Below are 21,103 nucleotides of genomic sequence, written 5' to 3' on the forward strand. Positions count from 1 at the left end.
CGGAGGAGGAGGGGAGAGGGGATCCTGTGACCACTGCCACCATTGGCGGCAGCAGCAGCACAGGGGGAGGGAGACACTGCTTCCTTCTCCCCTGTGCTGCGGAGGGAACACAGAGAGCACTGAGAGCAGCGCGATCTGTGTTCCCCATACGTTATCGGAATATCGGCAAAATAGATGCCGATACCGATAACGTTCAAAATCCTCAATATCGGCCGATAATATCAGCCAAACCGATAATCGGTCGTTCCCTAGTAGCCAGTAAAAGAACTGCAGGATTTTATGGTTTTTGGTTAAATATATAGATTGACAAATCTACATAAAAATTATTTAAAGGGAACCTGTCATCAACTTTATGCTGCCCATACTAACTGCAGAATAAAGTAGAGACAGGTAAGTTGATTTTAGCGATCTGTCATTTAAAAGTTAAAAGTAAGTGATTGCCGAGAACCAACATCACAACCATTGTAGACTGGGCCTGGAAAAGAGTCCCGGCCACCTGAGAAGAGTCCTGGTTATTCATGAATTCCTGCTCTCCCGCCCACCTGCTGATGGCCGACAGTCTTCTACCTAGTTTTCTCCCTTTCTCTCTAGTAGAGAACTGCCAATCATCAGCAGATGGTGAGAGAGCAGGAGATTAGGAATAACCAGGACTCTTCTCAGGTAGATTGGACTCTTTTACAGATCTGGGCTGCAATGATTATGATGCTGGTTCTCGGCAACCACTTATTTTTAGCTGATGAGTGACACACCGCTGAAATCAGCATTTCTGTCACTAATTTAAAAATGTGTTTAACCCCTTGAGTCCTGGAAGATTTTTCATTTTACATTTTCGTTTTTTCTTCCTGTCTTCTCGAAGCCATAACTTTTTTATTTGTCCGTTCACATAGCCATATGGGAGCTTGTTTTTTTGCGGGACAAGTCGTACTTTCTAATGGCACCACTTAATATTGCATATAATATAGTGGGAAGCTGTATAAAAAAATTAAATAATAATCAAAAAATAAAAAAGCACTTCCGCCACAGTTTTTGTTTTTTTGTCTCTACAGTGTTCCTTATGTGGTAAAATTGACCTCTGTCCTTCATTCTCAGGGTCAGTACGATTACAACTATACCACATTTACCATATATAGTTTTTCTTGTGTTTTAATACTGAAAAAAAATTAAAGCTTTATTTAAAAATATTTTTTTTTTCTTTTCATTCCCATATTCAGACCCCCATAACTTTTTTCAGTTATGTCTACAAAGCTTTGTAGGGGCTCAATTTCTGCGGAGAGATCTGTAGTTTTTATTGATACCATTTTGGAGTGTGTGTGTGACTTTTTGATCACTCTTTAATTACATTTTTTTGGTAAGTGAAGAGATGAAAAAATATCAAATCATCCATTTTAAAAATGTTTTCGCGTTTGCCATTCGAAGTATGGGATAGGGTACTTTCACACTAGCTTTGTTCGGATCCGGAAGATAGTTCTGGCAACGGAACTGCCTGCATGATCTGGCAAACCGTATGCAAACGGAAATATGTTTTTTCCGGATCCGATGACATACCGGATCCATCTCAATCGGTATCATCCGAAAAAACTGATCCGGTATTTAAATTTTTTCAAAGATCAAAAGCAAAAATAGCTCCTTCTATGTCCCGGCGCATGCGCAGACCGGAAAACCGGATCCGGCAACGCAGCAATTTCTGGAACACTTGGTACCAGATCCAGCATTATTACATATCTATGGAAATGAATGCCGGATCCGGCAAGTGCGGTATTGTTCTGGGATTTTGTCCGGTCAAGTACTGTACAAGGGACGGAACGGAAGACATACTGATGCATGCTAAACGGATCGCTTTCCATTCAGAATGCATTAGGACAAAACTGATGTTTTTTTTTCCGGTATTGAGACCCTTCACCGGATTTTAATACCGGAAAATAATACCGCTAGTGTGAAATTACCCTTAAATATTTTCATATTTTAATAGCTCAGGCATTTTGGGATCTTTATGATTTTTTTTACTTTAATGCTGGAAAAAGGAGAGTGATTTGAATGTTTATATTTTTAAAACTTTTTTCATTTGTATTTTTAGAGCCCCAGGAGGCTAGAATATGCGATCTTCAGATTTCCTTTAGCTTACATCGTAGTTCAAGACCCTCGTACACCATATGTTTGCTATTTTGTCTGGTCCATGTACTGTAACCAGGATAATGAAACTACTATACAAATAATGGGAAATTGTGCAACACATTAATGTGCTATATTCTGGCATACGCTGACTCACACATGAGAACCATTGTGTGTCAATCACAAAAGGCTACTAGTGATGTATGACAGATGCATCATAGTTTCACCCTCCCAAAATGGCCGCCTTATGTGTCTAAAGCCAATAGGTGCACTTTAAGATGATGGGAGTTTTCAGGCGTCCAAAAATAATTGTGGATCATTTAAAGATTGAAATAGATATATGTATCTAAGCTAAGTAGCTGACGGCTAGGATGTAGTTTGCGGTATTATAATCCGGTTACTACGGCCAATAACTTTTATGAGTCTACCTCATCTGTAACAATTATTTTGCCCCATAATACTGCAGTCTCCTAATACAAACCTTAGCACTCGCTTGGTCAAAGATGTAAAGGGCATCTGTCAGCAGATTTGTACCTATGACACTGGCTGACCTGTTACATGTGCACTTGGCAGCTGAAGGCATCTGTGTTGGTCCCATTGTCATATGTGTCCACATTGCTTGGAAAAATTATGTTTTAATATATGCAAATGAGCCTCTAGGAGCAACGGAGGTGTTGCCGTTACACCTAGAGGCTCTGCTCTCTCTGCAACTGCCGCATCCTCTGCACTTTCATTGACAGGGCCAGGTGTGATGACATTTACAGGGCCTGGCTCTGTCAAAGTGCAGAGGGTGCGGCAGTTGCAGAGAGAGCAGAGCCTGTAGGTGTAATGGCAACGCCCCCGTTGCTCCTAGAGGCTCATTTGCATATATTAAAACTTTATTTGTCTCAGCAATGCGGGCACATATGAACATGGGACCAACACAGATGTCTTCAGCTGCCAAGCGCACATGTGTCATAGGTACAAATCTACTGACAGATGCCCTTTAACAAGCTACATATGTTTATTAGTAAAACGCAGTTTCTTCCTGCAGCTTTCCCTAAGGGGATTCTGCTAAGTGGATCTGAGCTTCAGTTGCCTAGCAACCGCTTGAATCCTTTCTGGATGACTACCATTTCAGTACACGTACAGATGTGATCACATGAAAGTCTATCTGCTCAAAGTGCCGTCAAAACCTTGGTTTAGGTCCCCACAAGGCAGAATGAGATGAGTGCATAATAAAGGATGCCCCTTCTAGACGAAATCTACCATGAAAAAAAAAAATCATTAACTGGGAAAAGAAAAGAACACTTACCTGGCGCCCTCCTTTTCATCTTTTCAGTTGTAGATCCACTAATTCCCAGGCTTTTTTTCTGCCATCCAAGATGGCTGCCCTGCCTCTCAGACTACCTGGGGCATGGTCCAAACCACTTTCGGCTTGTTCAGCCCTGCTCTTGGATTGGTCAGCACTGCTCACGTGAGCAGCACTGTCCAATCCAAGGGCATCAGGAAGTGACTTGGGCTAACAAGTGCACAGTATGCATCAGGTAGTCTGAGAAGCGGTGGGGCCATCTTGGATGACAGAAGAGGAGCCAGGGAATTGGTGGATCTGCAGATCTCCAATGAAAAGGAGAGCAATATTTAAGTGTTCTGTTCGTTCCCCCGTTGTACATTTTTTCCGTTGAATTGTGGAGTCATTTTAAAGAGGTTTCAGACTTTTTTTTTTTATACAGATGAACTATCCTCAGGATAGGTTATCAGTATCTGGTTGGCAGGTCAGACACCCAGGACCCCTGCCAATCAGCTGTTTGAGGAGACCATGGTGCTCTAGTGAGTGCCGCTGTCTCCTCACAGCTCACCAAGCACAGCGCCGTACATTGTGTAGTGGCTGTGTTTGGCATTGCAGCTCAGCCACATTCACTTGCATGGGACTGAGCAGTACCTAGGCCACGTGACAGATGAACACGCCGTCACTGGGTAATCTGCGAGAAGGCCGTGGCGCTCGCTACTAATTAGGATTTAAATTTTTAGAGGCATGCAGGTGACTTCCTACAAGTGTGTGACAGATAGAGAAACTGGACTGTCCCTCTGGGTCAAGAAAGGTTGCGTCTATGGCAGAGAAGCTCCCGAAGTACACAATAAATATGTCCTTAGGAATACATTAGCCAACGGGGGCCAAGAAAGTGTCCTTTTAGCTTCCGTCTGGCCAGTACACATTAGTGGAGGATGTAATAGTGTAGCAGACTGCGCCACTCCATACAGCGGCAGCCAGTAAAAAAATATTCTTTTCTACATCAGGACCGTATTGGAAACAGATGCCACAAAGTGGCGTCCATTTAATGTGTATGTTCTGGCAGCAGAGCCTAACAGGAAATACTTATTTGAAAAAAATTTGAATACATTTCCAGAAGACATTGGAAGACAGATCAGATTAATATTAAACCTGAAGTACAACGCTGGTTATGAACGTCACGGGTCGGACTGTTCTGGAATGTGAAGCGTCCACGTGCACGTGTCATGACCGCCGCTCACATGCTGTAGCACTACACACCTGTTATTTTAGCAGTCTTTTCTTCCTGGTTAACTCTATTCTCCTCGTCATCCTCGTTGTCTTCCTCAAAATCATCCAGGTTTCCTATGTCCGCTTGTTTCATGCTCATCAGACTGGCAAGACTTTGCATGTCTTCATCGCTGAAAGAAATAAGCCCCTGCTAAGTCCCATCATTTACACCTCAAAAATAATAACGACTGAAAGATCTGCTCACGGAAGAGAGAAGAACGAGACTCGGCAGCGAGTAGATTAGTATGGACAACCTTACAGGACTTCGGGCGATTTAGTGGCAGGGCTCCCCCTCAAACAGGACTTCTACCCATAATACCTCGGAACCAGGGACTGGTGTGAAAATGCAACAAACCCCAGTTTTCTTTCAATTAACCCTGTACAACCCCTCAACACATTGATTTTATTGGATAAAGCACAGTAAATATCTATCTCACAGTTTTCAAAATCCCTGCTTACAGGGCATCTGTCAGCAGTTTTGTACCTACGACACTGGCTGACCCATTACATGTGCGCTTGGCAGCTGAAGGCATCTGTATTGGTCAACATGGGTTGATATGTGCCGACATAGTTGAGAAAAATGATGATTTTTATTATATGCAAATGAACCTTTAGGAGCAACGGGGGCGTTGCCATTACACCTAGAGGCTCAGCTCTCTTTGCAACTGTCGCACCTAAGAATAGGCCATCATCCAGTTATACAGTCAGGTCCATAAATATTGGGACATGGACACAATTCTAACATTTTTGGCTCTATACACCACCACAATGGATTTAAAATGAAACGAACAAGATGTGCTTTAACTGCAGACTCTCAGCTTTAATTTGAGGGTATTTACATCCAAATCAGGTGAACGGTGTAGGAATTACAACAGTTTGCATATGTGTTAAGGGACCAAAAGTAATGGGACAATTGGCTTCTCAGATGTTCCATGGCCAGGTGTGTGTTATTCCCTCATTATCCCAATTACAATGAGCAGATAAAAGGTCCAGAGTTCATTTCAAGTGTGCTATTTTCATTTGGAATCTGTTGCTGTCAACTCTCAAGATAAGATCCAAAGAGCTGTCACTATCAGTGAAGCAAGCCATCATTAGGCTGAAAAAACAAAACAACCCCATCAGAGAGATAGCAAAAACATTAGGCGTGGCCAAAACAACTGTTTGGAACATTCTTAAAAAAGAAGAAACTGTGAGCTCAGCAACATCGGAAGACCCGGAAGACCACGGAAAACAACTGTGGTGGTTGACCGAAGAATACTTTCCCTGGTGAAGAAAACACCCTTCAGAACAGTTGGCCAGATCAAGGACACTCTCCAGGAGGCATCTGGTGATGTCTATGCGTTCCAGACTTCAGGCTGTAATTGACTGCAAAGGATTTGCAACCAAGAATTAAAAAGTGAAAGTTTGATTTATGATTATTATTCTGTCCCATTACTTTTGGTCCCTTAACAAGTGGGAGGCACATATGCAAACTGTTGTAATTCCTACACCGTTCACCTGATTTGGATGTAAATACCCTCACATTAAAGCTGACAGTCTGCAGTTAAAGCACATCTTGTTTGTTTCATTTCAAATCCATTGTGGAGGTGTATAGAACCAAAAATGTTAGAATTGTGTTGATGTCCCAATATTTATGGACCTGACTGTATAAGGAATAATCTTGGGAATCTCTCTTTAAAGGGCTAGTCCACAATTTTGATAACGATTGCCTACCCTCAGGACAGGCCATCAATATCAGATCATCTGGGCTTCAACACCCCACACAACGTCCTTTGTGTAGTGGACGGAGATGGTAACTGTGGTGCTGCTCCCACTGAAGCGAATGGGAGCAGCGCTGATGTTACCAGCTCCGTCCACTACACAATGGATGGAGCAGTGTAGTCAGGGGCGGACTGGGAACTTAAAGTGGCCCTGGAAGAAAATAATAAAAGTGCAAGGCGGGTCCAAATTGACAGAAGGCTGGGCAACACAAGTAGGCAGGGCCAGCAAATCCATATTGTGACACAAAATACCGCTCCAGCACAGCAAGATTCCTCCTCAGAAGCTGTCCCTCTGTGGTGGCCCGCACCAGCTGCCACGTTCTGTCTTCCTACTCCAGGTGCCGCAGGATGGCAATATAGTTCAATTCAGGAATGAGGAGGGCACCTGTGGTCGCCAACCGAGTACATAACTACTTGACACCCCCAGCGTTAATTAACTCTGGGAGCGACAGATCATTACTTACATGGTGGACGGCCTTTAGGAGGGCTCAGGCGGCCCCTGGGCATTAGCCCACCAGGAAATTTCCCTGTAGCCCCTATGGCCAAGCTCTGGCACCAAAGCTACAGAGAAAAAGCTGATTGGTGGGGATGCGGGGTGTCGACCCCCAATCGGATACTGATGGCCTATCCTGAGACAGGCTATCAATATCAAAATCCTAGACAAACCCCTTAAGTTCTGAAGTAGCCGAACATAGGCCTTTACCCTGTGGCTGTATCCTGGTGGCAGGACCAGTTAGTATATTATCAGGTCCAAATTTTTTTTCAGGTTATGTGCTAAAAAAAAATATTAAAAATTCAACTTGACTCATAGGAACCAATGTCACGTATTTATAATAATCAGACGTCTGCTTTCAGAGAGGCAGTTCTTCTTCCAAATGGTTAGAAAGCAGGGCGCATTTGTACTGTGCAATATGCAAGAAAGAATATTATTACACAGCAGGGTGGCAGTATTGGCTATTTGCAAAAATATCTGTTACTGACGCTGAACAGAAAACATTTTTTTGCAATTTTTTATTATTTTTTTTATTAAGAGAAATGATCCATTTCAGAAAGGGAAGAAATAATACCCTATCTGCATTTTGATGGCTTGCTCGCAATTTAATGATATATTTCTGTAATTGGCATTCTGCACAATTCCCACCCACAATGTGTACTATAGTGCTGCGGATTAACACTGGACATTGAAATAGACTTTTCTTTGCCTCCCAAGGAATCTGCACATTTTAATACCCGCGGAGATGATTGCAGGATAGAACACAATTAAATGTTGTCAGGCAACAAAACTGAACTTTGGTAATATGGTAACCAAGAAGAAAGATAAAAGAAAGAGAGAAAGGGGATAAAAAAGAAATGACTAGATTACACTAGAATAGCAGAAATCTACAAATTAAAATGGTTCAGGTCTGAATTTCTTCTTACAGTAATTGAATGCCACCCCTCCCCCTCCTTTCCGAAAGTCAAAACAGCCCGTGCTTAGAAAATATCATCGCTCTACATTAACATTCCATTAAATGTCCTAACAGCTGGCGCTCCGCAACGTCTACGGAACAATCCGCATCCACAAAATACCTCCGATTAACACAGCCAGTTCTCCCATCGTTCCTACCACGGCAGCCTCCATATTACACATTCAAAATAGCATAAAAAAGGAAGAAAAAAAACAACAACCCAGCAATGGAAGAAGACTTACGTAGCTTTGCCCTCTCGGAGGAAAATGCAAGATAAGGAGAACTGCAGAGTGGCGGACACAACCTTCTTGGATAGGGGTTTGAATTTCAGCTTGACATCGGTTTGGGTAGGCATCGGGCTCGCGTATTGCTTCATGTTGATGTTGCTGGTTGCAAGAGCTTTCCGACGACCAGAAGGAGATTCCTACAGGCAGAAGTAGAAGAGAGAAATTCACCAAATACACTAACTTATGCCCCAAAGGCTGTCTAATAAATTAATACAGGACCACGAAACCAAAAAGACAGGCACTGGAGGCTCACAAGATGCTGTTTTATAGCAAAAAAACATTTATCATAGCTCAATGAGTCATGAAAGTACAATGAGTCCAATGGACACCATGCAATGCTACACTTTGCCTGTGGTGGCAGTGCAGGTAAAATGAACAGTTGCTGCCAGAACAGCTAATCAGCAGAGCACTATCAGGATAGGTCATCCATATCAGATCGGTGGGGGTCCGACATCAGGCTAGGGGCTAGGAATAAGGCTAGGTCTACACGCGACATAGATAGGGCACAACTACACTGCAACATTTGTTGCGTGACATTTTTATAATGATAGTCTATGGTGTCGCAGTGCGACATGCAACATGCTGCGACTGCGTCAGTCGCAGAAAAATCCATCTCGAATGGATTTTTTGCGACCGTCGAGTCGCAGTCGCAGCATGTCGCAGTGCGACACCATAGACTATCATTATAAAAATAGTCGCGTGACATTGGTGCAACAAAATGTCGTGCAACTAATTTCGTTGTGTAGACCTAGCATAAAAGATCCATGCTTTGGGGGGGCTGGAGGGAAAGCTAGAGGAGGAGGAGGCTGGGAGGAAGAGAGGACTGGAGAGGGCAGAGGAGAGATAAGGATTGGGGGCCCATGTGTGGTACCTATAAACTGTAAGGAATTTTAACGTTGAGTTAAAGTAGTATTATAGTGTATCCTGGAAATTTCTAGTAATTATAATTATTGTGTGTATAAGTCTCTCTCTATGTAATATTTATTTCTTTTTTCTCCACTGTAACTCCATATATACTCATCAATAATACTGTAATATCAATTGTCTACACTATATAATATATCTTTTTTTATACGTTCACTCTTGTGTCTCATTTATTGCATCCAACCTCGAATCAGACCCAGTAAGGCTACTTTCACACTGCCGTTTCTGGGTCCACCTGTGAGATCCGTTTCAAGGTTCTCACAAGCGGACCCAAAACAGATCAGTTCAGCCCAATGCATTCTGAATGGATAAGGATCCGCTCAGAATGCATCAGTTCGCCTCCGTTCAGCCTTCCAAATCAAAACATGAAAAAAAATATCAAATTTGTGTTGTTCCTCTAATAAAATTGAAGAAAAGTGAATATTAGACTGTTCAAAAAAAATAGCAGTGTTTGTATTCTTCTTTACAAACTCAAACATTCACTATATAAACTGAAAAATGATTTTGCTTCCTTTGAATGACTTAACTAATATTTAGTTGTATAACCTCTGTTTCTGAGAACTGCTCTACATCTGTGTTGCATGGAGTCAACCAACTTCTGGCCCCTGTGAACAGGTATTCCAGCCCAGGATGGATTGGACTACATTCCACAGTTCTTCTCTATTTCTTGGTTTTGCCTCAGAAACTGCATTTTTGACGTCACCCCACAAGTTTTCTATTGGATTAAGATCCGGGGATTGGGCTGGCCACTCCATAACGTCAATCTCGTAGGTCTGGAACCAAGATGATGCACGTTTACTGGTGTGTTTGGGGTCGTTGTCTTGTTGGATTACCCATTTCAAGGGCATTTCCTCTTTAGCATAAGACAGCATGACCTCTTCGAGTATTCTGATGTATTCAAACTGATCCATGATCCTGGTATGCGATAAATAGGCCCAACACCTTAGTATGAGAAACATCCCCATATCATGTTGCTTGCGCCACCATGCTTCACTGTCTTCACAGTGTACGGTGGCTTGAATTCAGTGTTTGGGGGTCGTCTGACAAACTGTCTCCGGCCACTAGACCCAAAAAGAACAATCTTACTTTACTCAGTCCACAAAATGTCTCTTTAGGCCGTCAATGTGATTTGGCAAATTGTAACCTCTTCAGCACATGTCTTTTTTTCAACAGCTGGACTTTGCGGGGACTTCTTGCAGATAGCTTGGCTTCACATAGGCGTCTTCTAATTGTAACAGTACTCACAGGTAACTTTAGACCTTCTTTGATCTTCCTGGAGCTAATTGTGGTCTGTCCTTGCCATTTTTGCTATTCTTCTATCCATTTGAATGGTAGTTTTCCGCTTTCTTCCACGTCTTTCAGGTTTTCTTTAGATATTTTACCCTCTCCAATCAACTTTTTAATCAAGGTACGCTGTTCTTCTGAACAATGTCTGGAAAGACCCATTTTCCTCAGAATTTCAGCGAGAAATGCACTGTAACCAGCATGTACAACATTTGCTGCCTTCCTTCCTTAAATAAGGGCAATAATTGCCACCTGTTTTTCAAAGAATGAATGACCTCTCTCATTGAACTCCACACTGCTATTATTTTGAACATGCTCCCTTTCAATTAGTGATTCAATTAATTTCAGTGGACTCCCACGACCCGTTTGGAAATGAAATTTTTTTGGGGTCTAATACTTAATATGGGGATAATTTAAAAAACAATCACTACGGTCATATTGGAGTAATGACCTTTTACATCACACGCCAATATACCGCACCATTATGTCCAGGACCCGATTTGAAAGTCTCCTGAAATTTCTACATTATAACAATAATGCAGATTGTCCACCCCCTTATGATCCTGGATACGATAGTTTATACAAAATTCGGCCCATTATAGATCATTATAATCTCAAGTTTGCCCAGGTCTACCCCCCCCCCCCTCCAAAAGCATCTGTCCATTGATGAATCCCTTGTGCACTTCAAGGGCAGACTGCATTTTCGCCAATACCTGCCCAACAAACGAGCCAGATATGGCATCAAAATCTACAAACTATGTGAAAGCCAAAGTGGCTATACACATAAATTTAGAGTTTACGAGGGAAAAGATTCAAAAATTGAACCCCCAGAGTGCCCCCCTCTCATTGGAATAGCAGGAGAAATAGTATGGGACTTGATTCACCCCCTGCTAGGTCAAGGGTACAACTTGTACACAAGTGTCCCACTACTGAAATGCCTGTTTTCCAGAGACACTGTTGCATGCGGAACTATCAGACGAAACCAAAAACATCTGCCCACAAATTTTATAGACCAAAGAATAAGAGTGAGGGAAAGCAGGGCAGTTTTTAGTGATAACATGATGCTTGTTAAGTACAAAGACAAGCGTGACGTCTTTGAACTTACTACCATACATGCTGACAGATCCACCCCTGTTCCAGTTCATGGATCCACAGAATCAGTCCCTAAACCTGTGTGCATCCAGGACTATAATAAGTTTATGGGAGGGGTGGATCTGTCAGACCAGGTACTGCAACCATACACTGCCCTCCACAAAACTCGGGCATGGTATAACAAATTGGCATTGCATCTGACGCAAATTGCCCTCTATAATGCTTTTGTAATATACAGAAGTGCAGGAAACAGAGGAAAATTCCTGCACTGTCAAGAAAAAGTAATAAAGAACTTTTTATTTGGGGAACAGGAAGGGGAAGGGAGCAGGGCCACAGGAAGTGAGAGCAGAATAATACGAGGACAGCATTTCTATGGGGTAGTTCCCCCCACAGAGACACGGAGAAGGCCACAAAAAAGGTGTCGGGTATGCTCCAGAAATGGAATCAGGAAAGACACAATTCATCATTGTGAGACGTGCCCCTCAAAGCCGGGTCTTTGCATAAAAGATTGTTTTAGAATCTACCACACCTCTGTTGACTTTTAACTAAACCCCCTTTGATCATTTTATAAAACACCCCCTTGAAACTGTATGCTGGTAAAAATTCTAATTTCCCTTTTCTCCACATTTCAATTGGCATTCTAATAAAACCCATAACAAAGCAAAAAATTCTCATTACACCCCTAGATGAATACCTTGACGGGTGTTGTTTTCTAAAAGGGGACTAGAACTTTGTATGTTCTGGTAGCTCAGAGCCTCTGCAATGTGAGGACATATATTATACAACATATTTCTTTAATATAATTTGAGACCCTGGCTTCTTTTAGCTGCTATATTTGGCGACTATGGCCTACCATATAAAGTGCAGATGTAGATATATACAGTACAGACCAAAAGTTTGGACACACCTTCTCATTCAAAGAGTTTTCTTTATTTTCATGACTATGAAGGCATCAAAACTATGAATTAACACATGTGGAATTATATACATAACAAACAAGTGTGAAACAACTGAAAATATGTAATATTCTAGGTTCTTCAAAGTAGCCACCTTTTGCTTTGATTACTGCTTTGCACACTCTTGGCATTCTCTTGATGAGCTTCAAGAGGTAGTCCCCTGAAATGGTTTTCACTTCACAGGTGTGCCCTGTCAGGTTTAATAAGTGGGATTTCTTGCCTTATAAATGGGGTTGGGACCATCAGTTGCGTTGAGGAGAAGTCAGGTGGATACACAGCTGATAGTCCTACTGAATAGACTGTTAGAATTTGTATTATGGCAAGAAAAAAGCAGCTAAGTAAAGAAAAACGAGTGGCCATCATTACTTTAAAAAATGAAGGTCAGTCAGTCAGCCGAAAAATTGGGAAAACTTTGAAAGTAAGGGCTATTTGACCATGAAGGAGAGTGATGGGGTGCGGCGCCAGATGACCTGGCCTCCACAGTCACCGGACCTGAACCCAATCGAGATGGTTTGTGGTGAGCTGGACCGCAGAGTGAAGGCAAAAGGGCCAACAAGGGCTAAGCATCTCTGGGAACTCCTTCAAGACTGTTGGAAGACCATTTCAGGGGACTACCTCTTGAAGCTCATCAAGAGAATGCCAAGAATGTGCAAAGCAGTAATCAAAGCAAAAGGTGGCTACTTTGAAGAACCTAGAATATGACATATTTTCAGTTGTTTCACACTTGTTTGTTACGTATATAATTCCACATGTGTTCATTCATAGTTTTGATGCCTTCATAGTCATGAAAATAAAGAAAATTCTTTGAATGAGAAGGTGTGTCCAAACTTTTGCTCTGTACTGTATATAAAAAATTTGTAGGATACTGAATACATAAGCTGTTGCTTATCAGTACACTGAACTTTACAGTGTGCCCATACAGCAGTTTACGGCCACATATGAAGTGTTGCCATATTCAGGAGAGAATGGGTGACAAATTGTGGGTGTAATTTACTCTGTTACCCCTCGTGAAAATAAATAATGTGGGCCTAAAGAGACATTTTCTTGTAAAAAATAAAAATTTTCGCTTTCACAGCCAATTATTTCTAAATTCTATGAATCGCTTGTTGGGTCAAAGTACTCACTACATGCCTGGAAAAATTCCTTGGGGGGTGTAGTTTCCAAAATGGGGTCACTACTTGGGGTTTTCCACTGTAGGGGTACCTCAGGGTGTCTTCAAATGTGACATGGCACCTGAAAATTATTCCAGCGAAATCTGCCCTCCAAAAGCCATATAGCGGTCCTTGCCTTTTGAACCCTGCAGTGTGCCCATACAGCAGTTTACAGCCACATATGGGGTGTTTCTGTAAACTACAGAATCAGGGCAATAAATATTGAGTTTGGTTTGGCTGTTAACCCTTGCTTTGTTACTGTAAAAAATTGACTAAAATGGAAAATCTACCAAAAAAAGAAAAAAAGTGAAATTCTGAAATGTCCTCTCCATTTTCCATTAATTTTTGTGGAACACCTAAAGGGTTAACAATGTTTGTAAAATCTGGTTTGAATACCTTGAGGGGTGTAGTTTCTAAAATGGGGTCATTTTTGGGTGGTTTCTATTATGTAAGCCTCACAAAGTGACTTCAGACCTGAACTGGTCCTTAAAAAGTGGGTTTTGGAGAGTTGCCTCTAAACTTCTAAGCCTTGTAATGTCCCCAAAAAATAAAATGGCATTCCCAAAATGATCCAAACATGAACTAAACATATGGGGAATGTAAATTAATAACTATTTTTGGAGGTATTACTATGTATTATAGAAGTAGAGAAATTGAAACTTGGAAATTAGCAAATTTTTTTTACTCCATTTTACCAGTGTCATGAAGTACAATATGTGACGAGAAAACAATCTCAGAATGGCCTGGATAAGTAAAAGAGTTTAAAAGTTATTACCACACAAAGTGACATGTCAGATTTGCAAAAATCAGTCCGGTCCTTAAAGGGGTTATCCCATCATAATGATCACTGTTAAATCTGTTAATGATTTGACAGTGATCATTTTTGTAAATATATTTGATTAAACCATTCCTACCGTTTAGGAGAAAATTCATCCCCACTTACCTCATTGTTGTCATTCGGTCTCCCCTGGTTACGGCCACGGCTCTTCCCTGGAATCCCGATGGCTGCACTTGCGCAGAAGACTCCTTCTTTTCTCCCGGCCTGGCCGCTCGCTGTCCTGAACGCGCACGCCGCCGTGCATGCGCGATGGTGACTTTTTCCTGGCCAGAATAGTACAGAGCTGGTCACCATGGCGCATGCGCGGCGGCGTGCGCGTTCAGTCCAGCGCCCGGCCGGGAGAAGACTTCAATCAACATGAAGCCCGCCCCCAGCCAGAATCCAGGAAGTGAACGGCGCGCTGGCAGCAGGTAAGTATGAAAATGCTAAGTGGGATAACCCCTTTAAAGGGAACCTGTCACCGGGATTTTGTGTATAGAGCTGAGGACATGGGTTGCTAGATGGCCGCTAGCACGTCCGCAATATCCAGTCCCCATAGCTCTGTGTGCTTTTATTGTGTAAAAAAAAAACGATTTGATACATATGCAAATTAACCTGAGATGAGTCCTGTCCCTGACTCATCTCACCTACAGGACTCATCTCAGGTTAATTTGCATATGTATCAAATCGGTTTTTTTTGACACAATAAAAGCACACAGAGCTATGGGGACTGGGTATTGCGGATGTGCTAGCGGCCATCTAGCAACCCATGTCCTCAGCTCTATACACAAAATCCTGGTGACAGGTTCCCTTTAAGGTGAAAAATGGCCCGGTCCTTAAGGGGTTAAGACCAGCATCTAAAACGCCGGTCTTAAGAAATGACCACCTAAGTGTTTGGGCAATGAGGGTGTCACCATTGCTCTGGTTGCACCCAAGCTCTACTTCTCTCTGAGGCCAGCCCCTCCCTCGCTGCTCTGCTACTGCCTGGCCTTGTCAATCAAAGCAGACTGGGAGGGGCCGGCCACAAAAAGGAGTGGAATTAGGGTGCAACAAGAGCAATGGTGACACCCTTAATTGCACCAAAGCCCTCATTTGCATATTAAGAAAAAGTATTGTAACTTGGGAATGGAGCCTCGGATCAACAAAAGAAAAACTGTGTTTTAATCAGGTGAACCACAGTTATGTGTCTATGCAAACAGGTGGATAGGTCGGTCAATGGTGACAGATTCCCTTTCCCTAACTTTACTTGATTAAAGTCGGATTCCCATCTTAGGAAGTAACGGCATGTTCATCATATGCCATAAACAGTAGATGTGTGCAGCTCCCACCTCCTTGTGTGGATTTCCAGCTACCACATTCTGCAATGGAGATGTGGATGCTTTTGTGTGCTGCGATCTCCATTGACGTCTATGGAAGTTACAGAAAAAGCCAGGCTCAGTTTACATGGCTTTTTCTAGAAATCCCATAGACTACACTAGGGAGGGCTGCACACAGGCAGAAACCTCTCCAAAGTAGTGTACCGTACGGAGAATACAAAGCCCGGCAATCAGGAATATGCGCGACTGGTCCCTGTATTCCCAATAGGTGAGTGTCCCTGTGGCAGAAATGCATGGCATATTATAAAATGCCACAGATAGAGGTCCCCTTTAACAAGTTCTTTCTCAAGCAATTGCAAGAGAATATATACGCAACACCAGATTTCTGCAGGACCTTTATGCAAATAAAACAGAAGTCCCCATATTATAATAAAGTCTCTCCATTGATTGGCTGGTTATGTAATATGACCACTCACATGGAGGTGAAGGAAGCGGTTCTCGAACGTAAGCCCTTAATAGGATCTTAAACCAGTTTTACAAGTCTGTCACTAGCTCACATATTAATGCAAGGTGAAGAGTTCAATTTGTGCAAAAAAGAGAAGAGCCTGCCACTGTGGGGCACCCCGGCTGCTCCTACTGTCGACGTCGCCTTTAAAGGGAACCTGTCACCGGTATTTTGGGTATAGAGCTGAGGACATGGGTTGCTAGATGGCCACTAGCACATCCGCAATATCCAGTCCCCATAGCTCTGTGTGCTTTTATTGATACAAATGCAAATTAACATAAAAGAGTCACATCTTACTTGTGTGACCAGAGAAGAGTCATATTTTCAAGCTCTGACTCATCTCAGGTTAATTTGCATATGTATCAAATTGGTTTTTATACACAATAAAAGCACACAGAGCTATGGGGACTGAGTATTGCGGACGTGCCCATGTCCTCAGCTCTATACATAAAATCCTGGTGACAGGTTCCCTTTAAGGACCTACATGGAGTGACAGTCTATTGGGCGCTCTGGCTATGTAAGGTCAGGGAGCGGTACACCTGAGGTCAAGGAGAGGTGAGCTTCACAGGTCAAGTGATATAAATCGCATAGTATCACAAGGAGAAAAAACTAATAAAAATAAATCACACATTAACATGTTTTTTGATATTTGACATTTCACAGCTTCAAGCCAAATTAGATTTTCCACTTCTCCAAAGGCAAGCTATGAAGACATGTATACTGTATGTACCACACCTTATTTATTAAAATGTCAGTGCCAGGGCATAGGACTAGGCATGCCCTGCACAGCAGCCAAGGAAACCCGTGCGTAGATCGCCCAAGAAGGGCGAATGTCATTAATAAGGTCACACTGGCATTTGGCAAGCCCATGAAGAGTATAGAAGACCAACGCATCAATGTACGTCAGCTGCATTAATTACTGCCCTGGGCACAACTGGTACAACTGGATCTCTCTCATCTCTACGTGAAGCTTCGTAACTCTGGGCGTGTTTGGTGGCCAAAAATTCCAAACCTCAAAGCTATAAGTGAGGAAACGATCTGCGACAAATGGACACCACGAAGTGTGAAGTCCGGCAGAACAGTAGCCAGTTACCACCGTGCACTGCCGGATACACATCCACTGTAATGGGATCCGGCAGCTTTACACCATCTATGCCGGCTTTCAGACGGACAAAAAATGCTGCGAGTAGTATTTTTTTTCCGGCCGAAAGCTGGCATATATGCAGGATACAGTGAACTCTGGCAGTCCGTTCCTCCGCCGGAGTTCACAGCACATATGTGAACGCAGCCTTACTTTAAACCAAGGGAACAGAATTCACTAGACCATAAATTGAGTCATCCGAAGGAGCAATTAACTTGAACAATACGTTAAACAAGGCTGCAGTTCACACGCTCACTGGAAATCGAGGCGAAAGGTGTTACTCAACATGTTTAGATGACAACTCAATTACCCTGAAAGAAGACAAGTCCTGACCCGCACTACCTCATGCCATGACTTTTTTTTTTTTTTTAAATAGGAGCTTGCAACACACATTTTGCAAATAACACATACATTAGTCAGGTGAGGCTCAGAGCGCTGCCACATGTTGCCGCTGTGCTGCATTCTGGATGCAACATACAGTGGAGGAAATAATTATTTGACCCCTCACTGATTTTGTAAGTTTGTCCAATGACAAAGAAATGAAAAGTCTCAGAACAGTATCATTTCAATGGTAGGTTTATTGTAACAGTGGCAGATAGCACATCAAAAGGAAAATCGAAAAAATAACTTTAAATAAAAGATAGCAACTGATTTGCATTTCATTGAGTGAAATAAGTATTTGAACCCTCTAACAAAAAAAGACTTAATACTTGGTGGAAAAACCCTTGTTTGCAAGCACAGAGGTCAAACGTTTCTTGTAATTGATGACCAAGTTTGCGCACATTTTAGGAGGAATGTTGGTCCACTCCTCTTTGCAGATCATCTCTAAATCCCTAAGGTTTCGAGGCTGTCTCTGTGCAACTCTGAGCTTGAGCTCCCTCCATAGGTTTTCGATTGGATTAAGGTCCGGAGACTGACTAGGCCACTCCATGACCTTAATGTGCTTCTTCTTGAGCCACTCCTTTGTTGCCTTTGCTGTATTTTTTGGGTCATTGTCGTGCTGGAACACCCATCCACGACCCATTTTCAGTTTCCTGGCAGAGGGAAGGAGGTTGTCACTCAGGATTTCACGATACATGGCTCCGTCCATTTTCCCGTTTTATGCGAATAAGTTGTTCTGTGCCCTTAGCAGAAAAACACCCCCAAAGCAAAATGTTTCCACCCCCATGCTTGACGGTGGGGACGGTGTTTTGGGGGTCATAGGCAGCATTTTTCTTCCTCCAAACACAGCGAGTTGAGTTAATGCCAAAGAGCTCTATTTTGGTCTCATCAGACCACAGCACCTTCTCCCAGTCACTCTCTGAATCATTCAGGTGTTCATTGGCAAACTTCAGACGGGCCTGCACATGTGCCTTCCTGAGCAGGGGGACCTTGCGAGCCCTGCAGGATTTTAATCCATTGCGGTGTAATGTGTTTCCAATGGTTTTCTTGGTGACTGTGGTCCCTGCTAATTTGAGGTCATTAACTAACTCCTCCCGTGTAGTTCTAGGATGCTTTTTCACCTTTCTCAGAACCATTGACACCCCACGAGGTGAGATCTTGCGTGGAGCCCCAGAGCGAGGTCGATTGATGGTCATTTTGTGCTCCTTCCATTTTCGAACAATCGCACCAACAGTTGTCACCTTCTCTCCCAGCTTCTTGCTAATGGTTTTGTAGCCCATTCCAGCCTTGTGCAGGTCTACAATTTTGTCTCTGACATCCTTGGACAGCTCTTTGGTCTTTCCCATGTTGGAGAGTTTGGAGTCTGCTTGATTGATTGATTCTGTGGACAGGTGTCTTTTATACAGGTGACTAGTTAAGACAGGTGTCCTTAATGAGGGTGACTAATTGAGTAGAAGTGTCTAACCACTCTGTGGGAGCCAGAACTCTTAATGGTTGGTAGGGGTTCAAATACTTATTTCACTCAATGAAATGCAAATCAGTTGCTATCTTTTATTTAAAGTTATTTTTTCGATTTTCCTTTTGATGTGCTATCTGCCACTGTTACAATAAACCTACCATTGAAATGATACTGTTCTGAGACTTTTCATTTCTTTGTCATTGGACAAACTTACAAAATCAGTGAGGGGTCAAATAATTATTTCCTCCACTGTACCTGCAGTTATGATGCGTTTTGTTCCAGTAAAGGGAAAACAAACTGCAGACTTAAATTACCATATTTTTCGCTTTATAAGACGCACCTGATGATAAGACACACCTACGTTTTAGAGGGGGGAAATAAGAAAATAATATTTTTCATTAGACCTTAGAACAGACCCCCAATCTACAGTAGACCCTCAATCGTCATCAAACCTCAGATCAGACCCCCATATCAAACCTCAGATCAGACCCCCATATCAAACCTCAGATCAAGAAAAAGAGAAAACCAGTGGAGCGCCAAGTAATGAGCAGTGATGTGGAAAGTTCTACGGTGAATTGACGACTTATAGAGACCTTTCTTTAGTACACACGACACCAGTTCCACGTTTTAGCGTTTTTTAGGGATAGGATAGGAGTGCCATTATAGCAATTTTTCTTAAAAACATATAAAACTAAACTGCCGAAATGGAAATATAATAAGCGCAATATTACACTTTGATAGAGAGCATACATACAAACAAACATATGTACAGTCGTATGTTTTTGCTCACTTCGCCAGGGTGGGGGTTCGCAAGATAAAAGACACTTGACGGCAAAACCCCCCCTCGCCGAGGTCGCCTGTAGAAGGTTGGATCCCCTTGTGGTCCTGTAAATAGATGACCCGGTGGACTCCAAACGTTATCCAAGGTTTCCTTTATTGAATAAGCTCGACTCGTTTCGGGGTGTAGAAAGACCCCTTCCTCAGGAGCATTTACAGTCAAACACATAATGGCCTCATTTTATAGGTAAGTATACACAGGGAGGGCGCTCCACGTGTTTGACCCCCCACCCCATTATGATGGTGGGGGATCTGTGGATGGCATTATGATGGTGGGGGGGGGATCTGTGGATGGCATTATGATGGTTGGGGGGATCTGTGGATGGCATTATTATGGTGGGGGGGATCTGTGGATGGCATTATGATGGTGGGGGGGGGGGGGGGGGATCTGTGAAGTAAGGTCCGGGTCTATTCTTACTATGATTGTTATTAGGGTGAATATTAAACTAAAATTAATAAATACATATTTGTGCAAGTAGGGGTATTCATATATACATACATACAAACAAGCTTTGTGGTTCGTAGCTCCGTACCGGGAATGTGCTTCCGGTCACATGACCATGAAAACCGAATATGCGTTCCACTAGTGGAACGCATAATGTCTGCGATACGACCTAAATTTCTGTTGGGTACTCTGTATCGCGAGTGTGCTTCCGGTCACATGAACATAGAAACTGGATATGCGTTCCACAAGTGGAACGCATAATGTCTGCGGTACAACAATAATTTCCATAGAGGAAAACTTAAATCATAAAAATCAGCATAAATGTTGGTGGGTATACAGAGGATTAGCTCTATATCCACGGAGGCACAAGAGGGGATCATATAAATCTAAATATGAAAAAATAAATGGGAATAAAAATATGTCATTAAATGCGGGTCTGGTACTTCCGCGTCCCGCCGTGAAGCGCAAGTGTGACTAATTGCATTAAATAAAAGAATTATAAAAAACTAAATAAAAATAAAAATGACATCAGAGAAAAAGGGGAAGGGGGCCGTCATAGGATCCCCTATATCACGATGGGACTTGGGACAGGCGAGAGTGTCACTCATGGAGATGTCAATCATATCGTATATGGACACATTAGAAGCATATT

General features: G+C 42.6%; 1 protein-coding gene across 1 annotated transcript in view; it reads right to left on the bottom strand.

Moving 5' to 3' along the window:
• The window catches only part of EHBP1 (EH domain binding protein 1), a 411,889-nt gene that overhangs the window by 264,800 nt on the left and 125,986 nt on the right, over positions 1–21,103 (bottom strand). Inside the window, 2 exon segments of the mRNA XM_040430136.1 lie at positions 4,640–4,779; positions 8,099–8,280. Coding sequence (XP_040286070.1) covers positions 4,640–4,779; positions 8,099–8,280 — 322 coding nt within the window.

The sequence above is a fragment of the Bufo bufo genome, chromosome 4 (genome assembly GCF_905171765.1).
Source record: "Bufo bufo chromosome 4, aBufBuf1.1, whole genome shotgun sequence".
Lineage (NCBI taxonomy): Eukaryota > Metazoa > Chordata > Amphibia > Anura > Bufonidae > Bufo > Bufo bufo.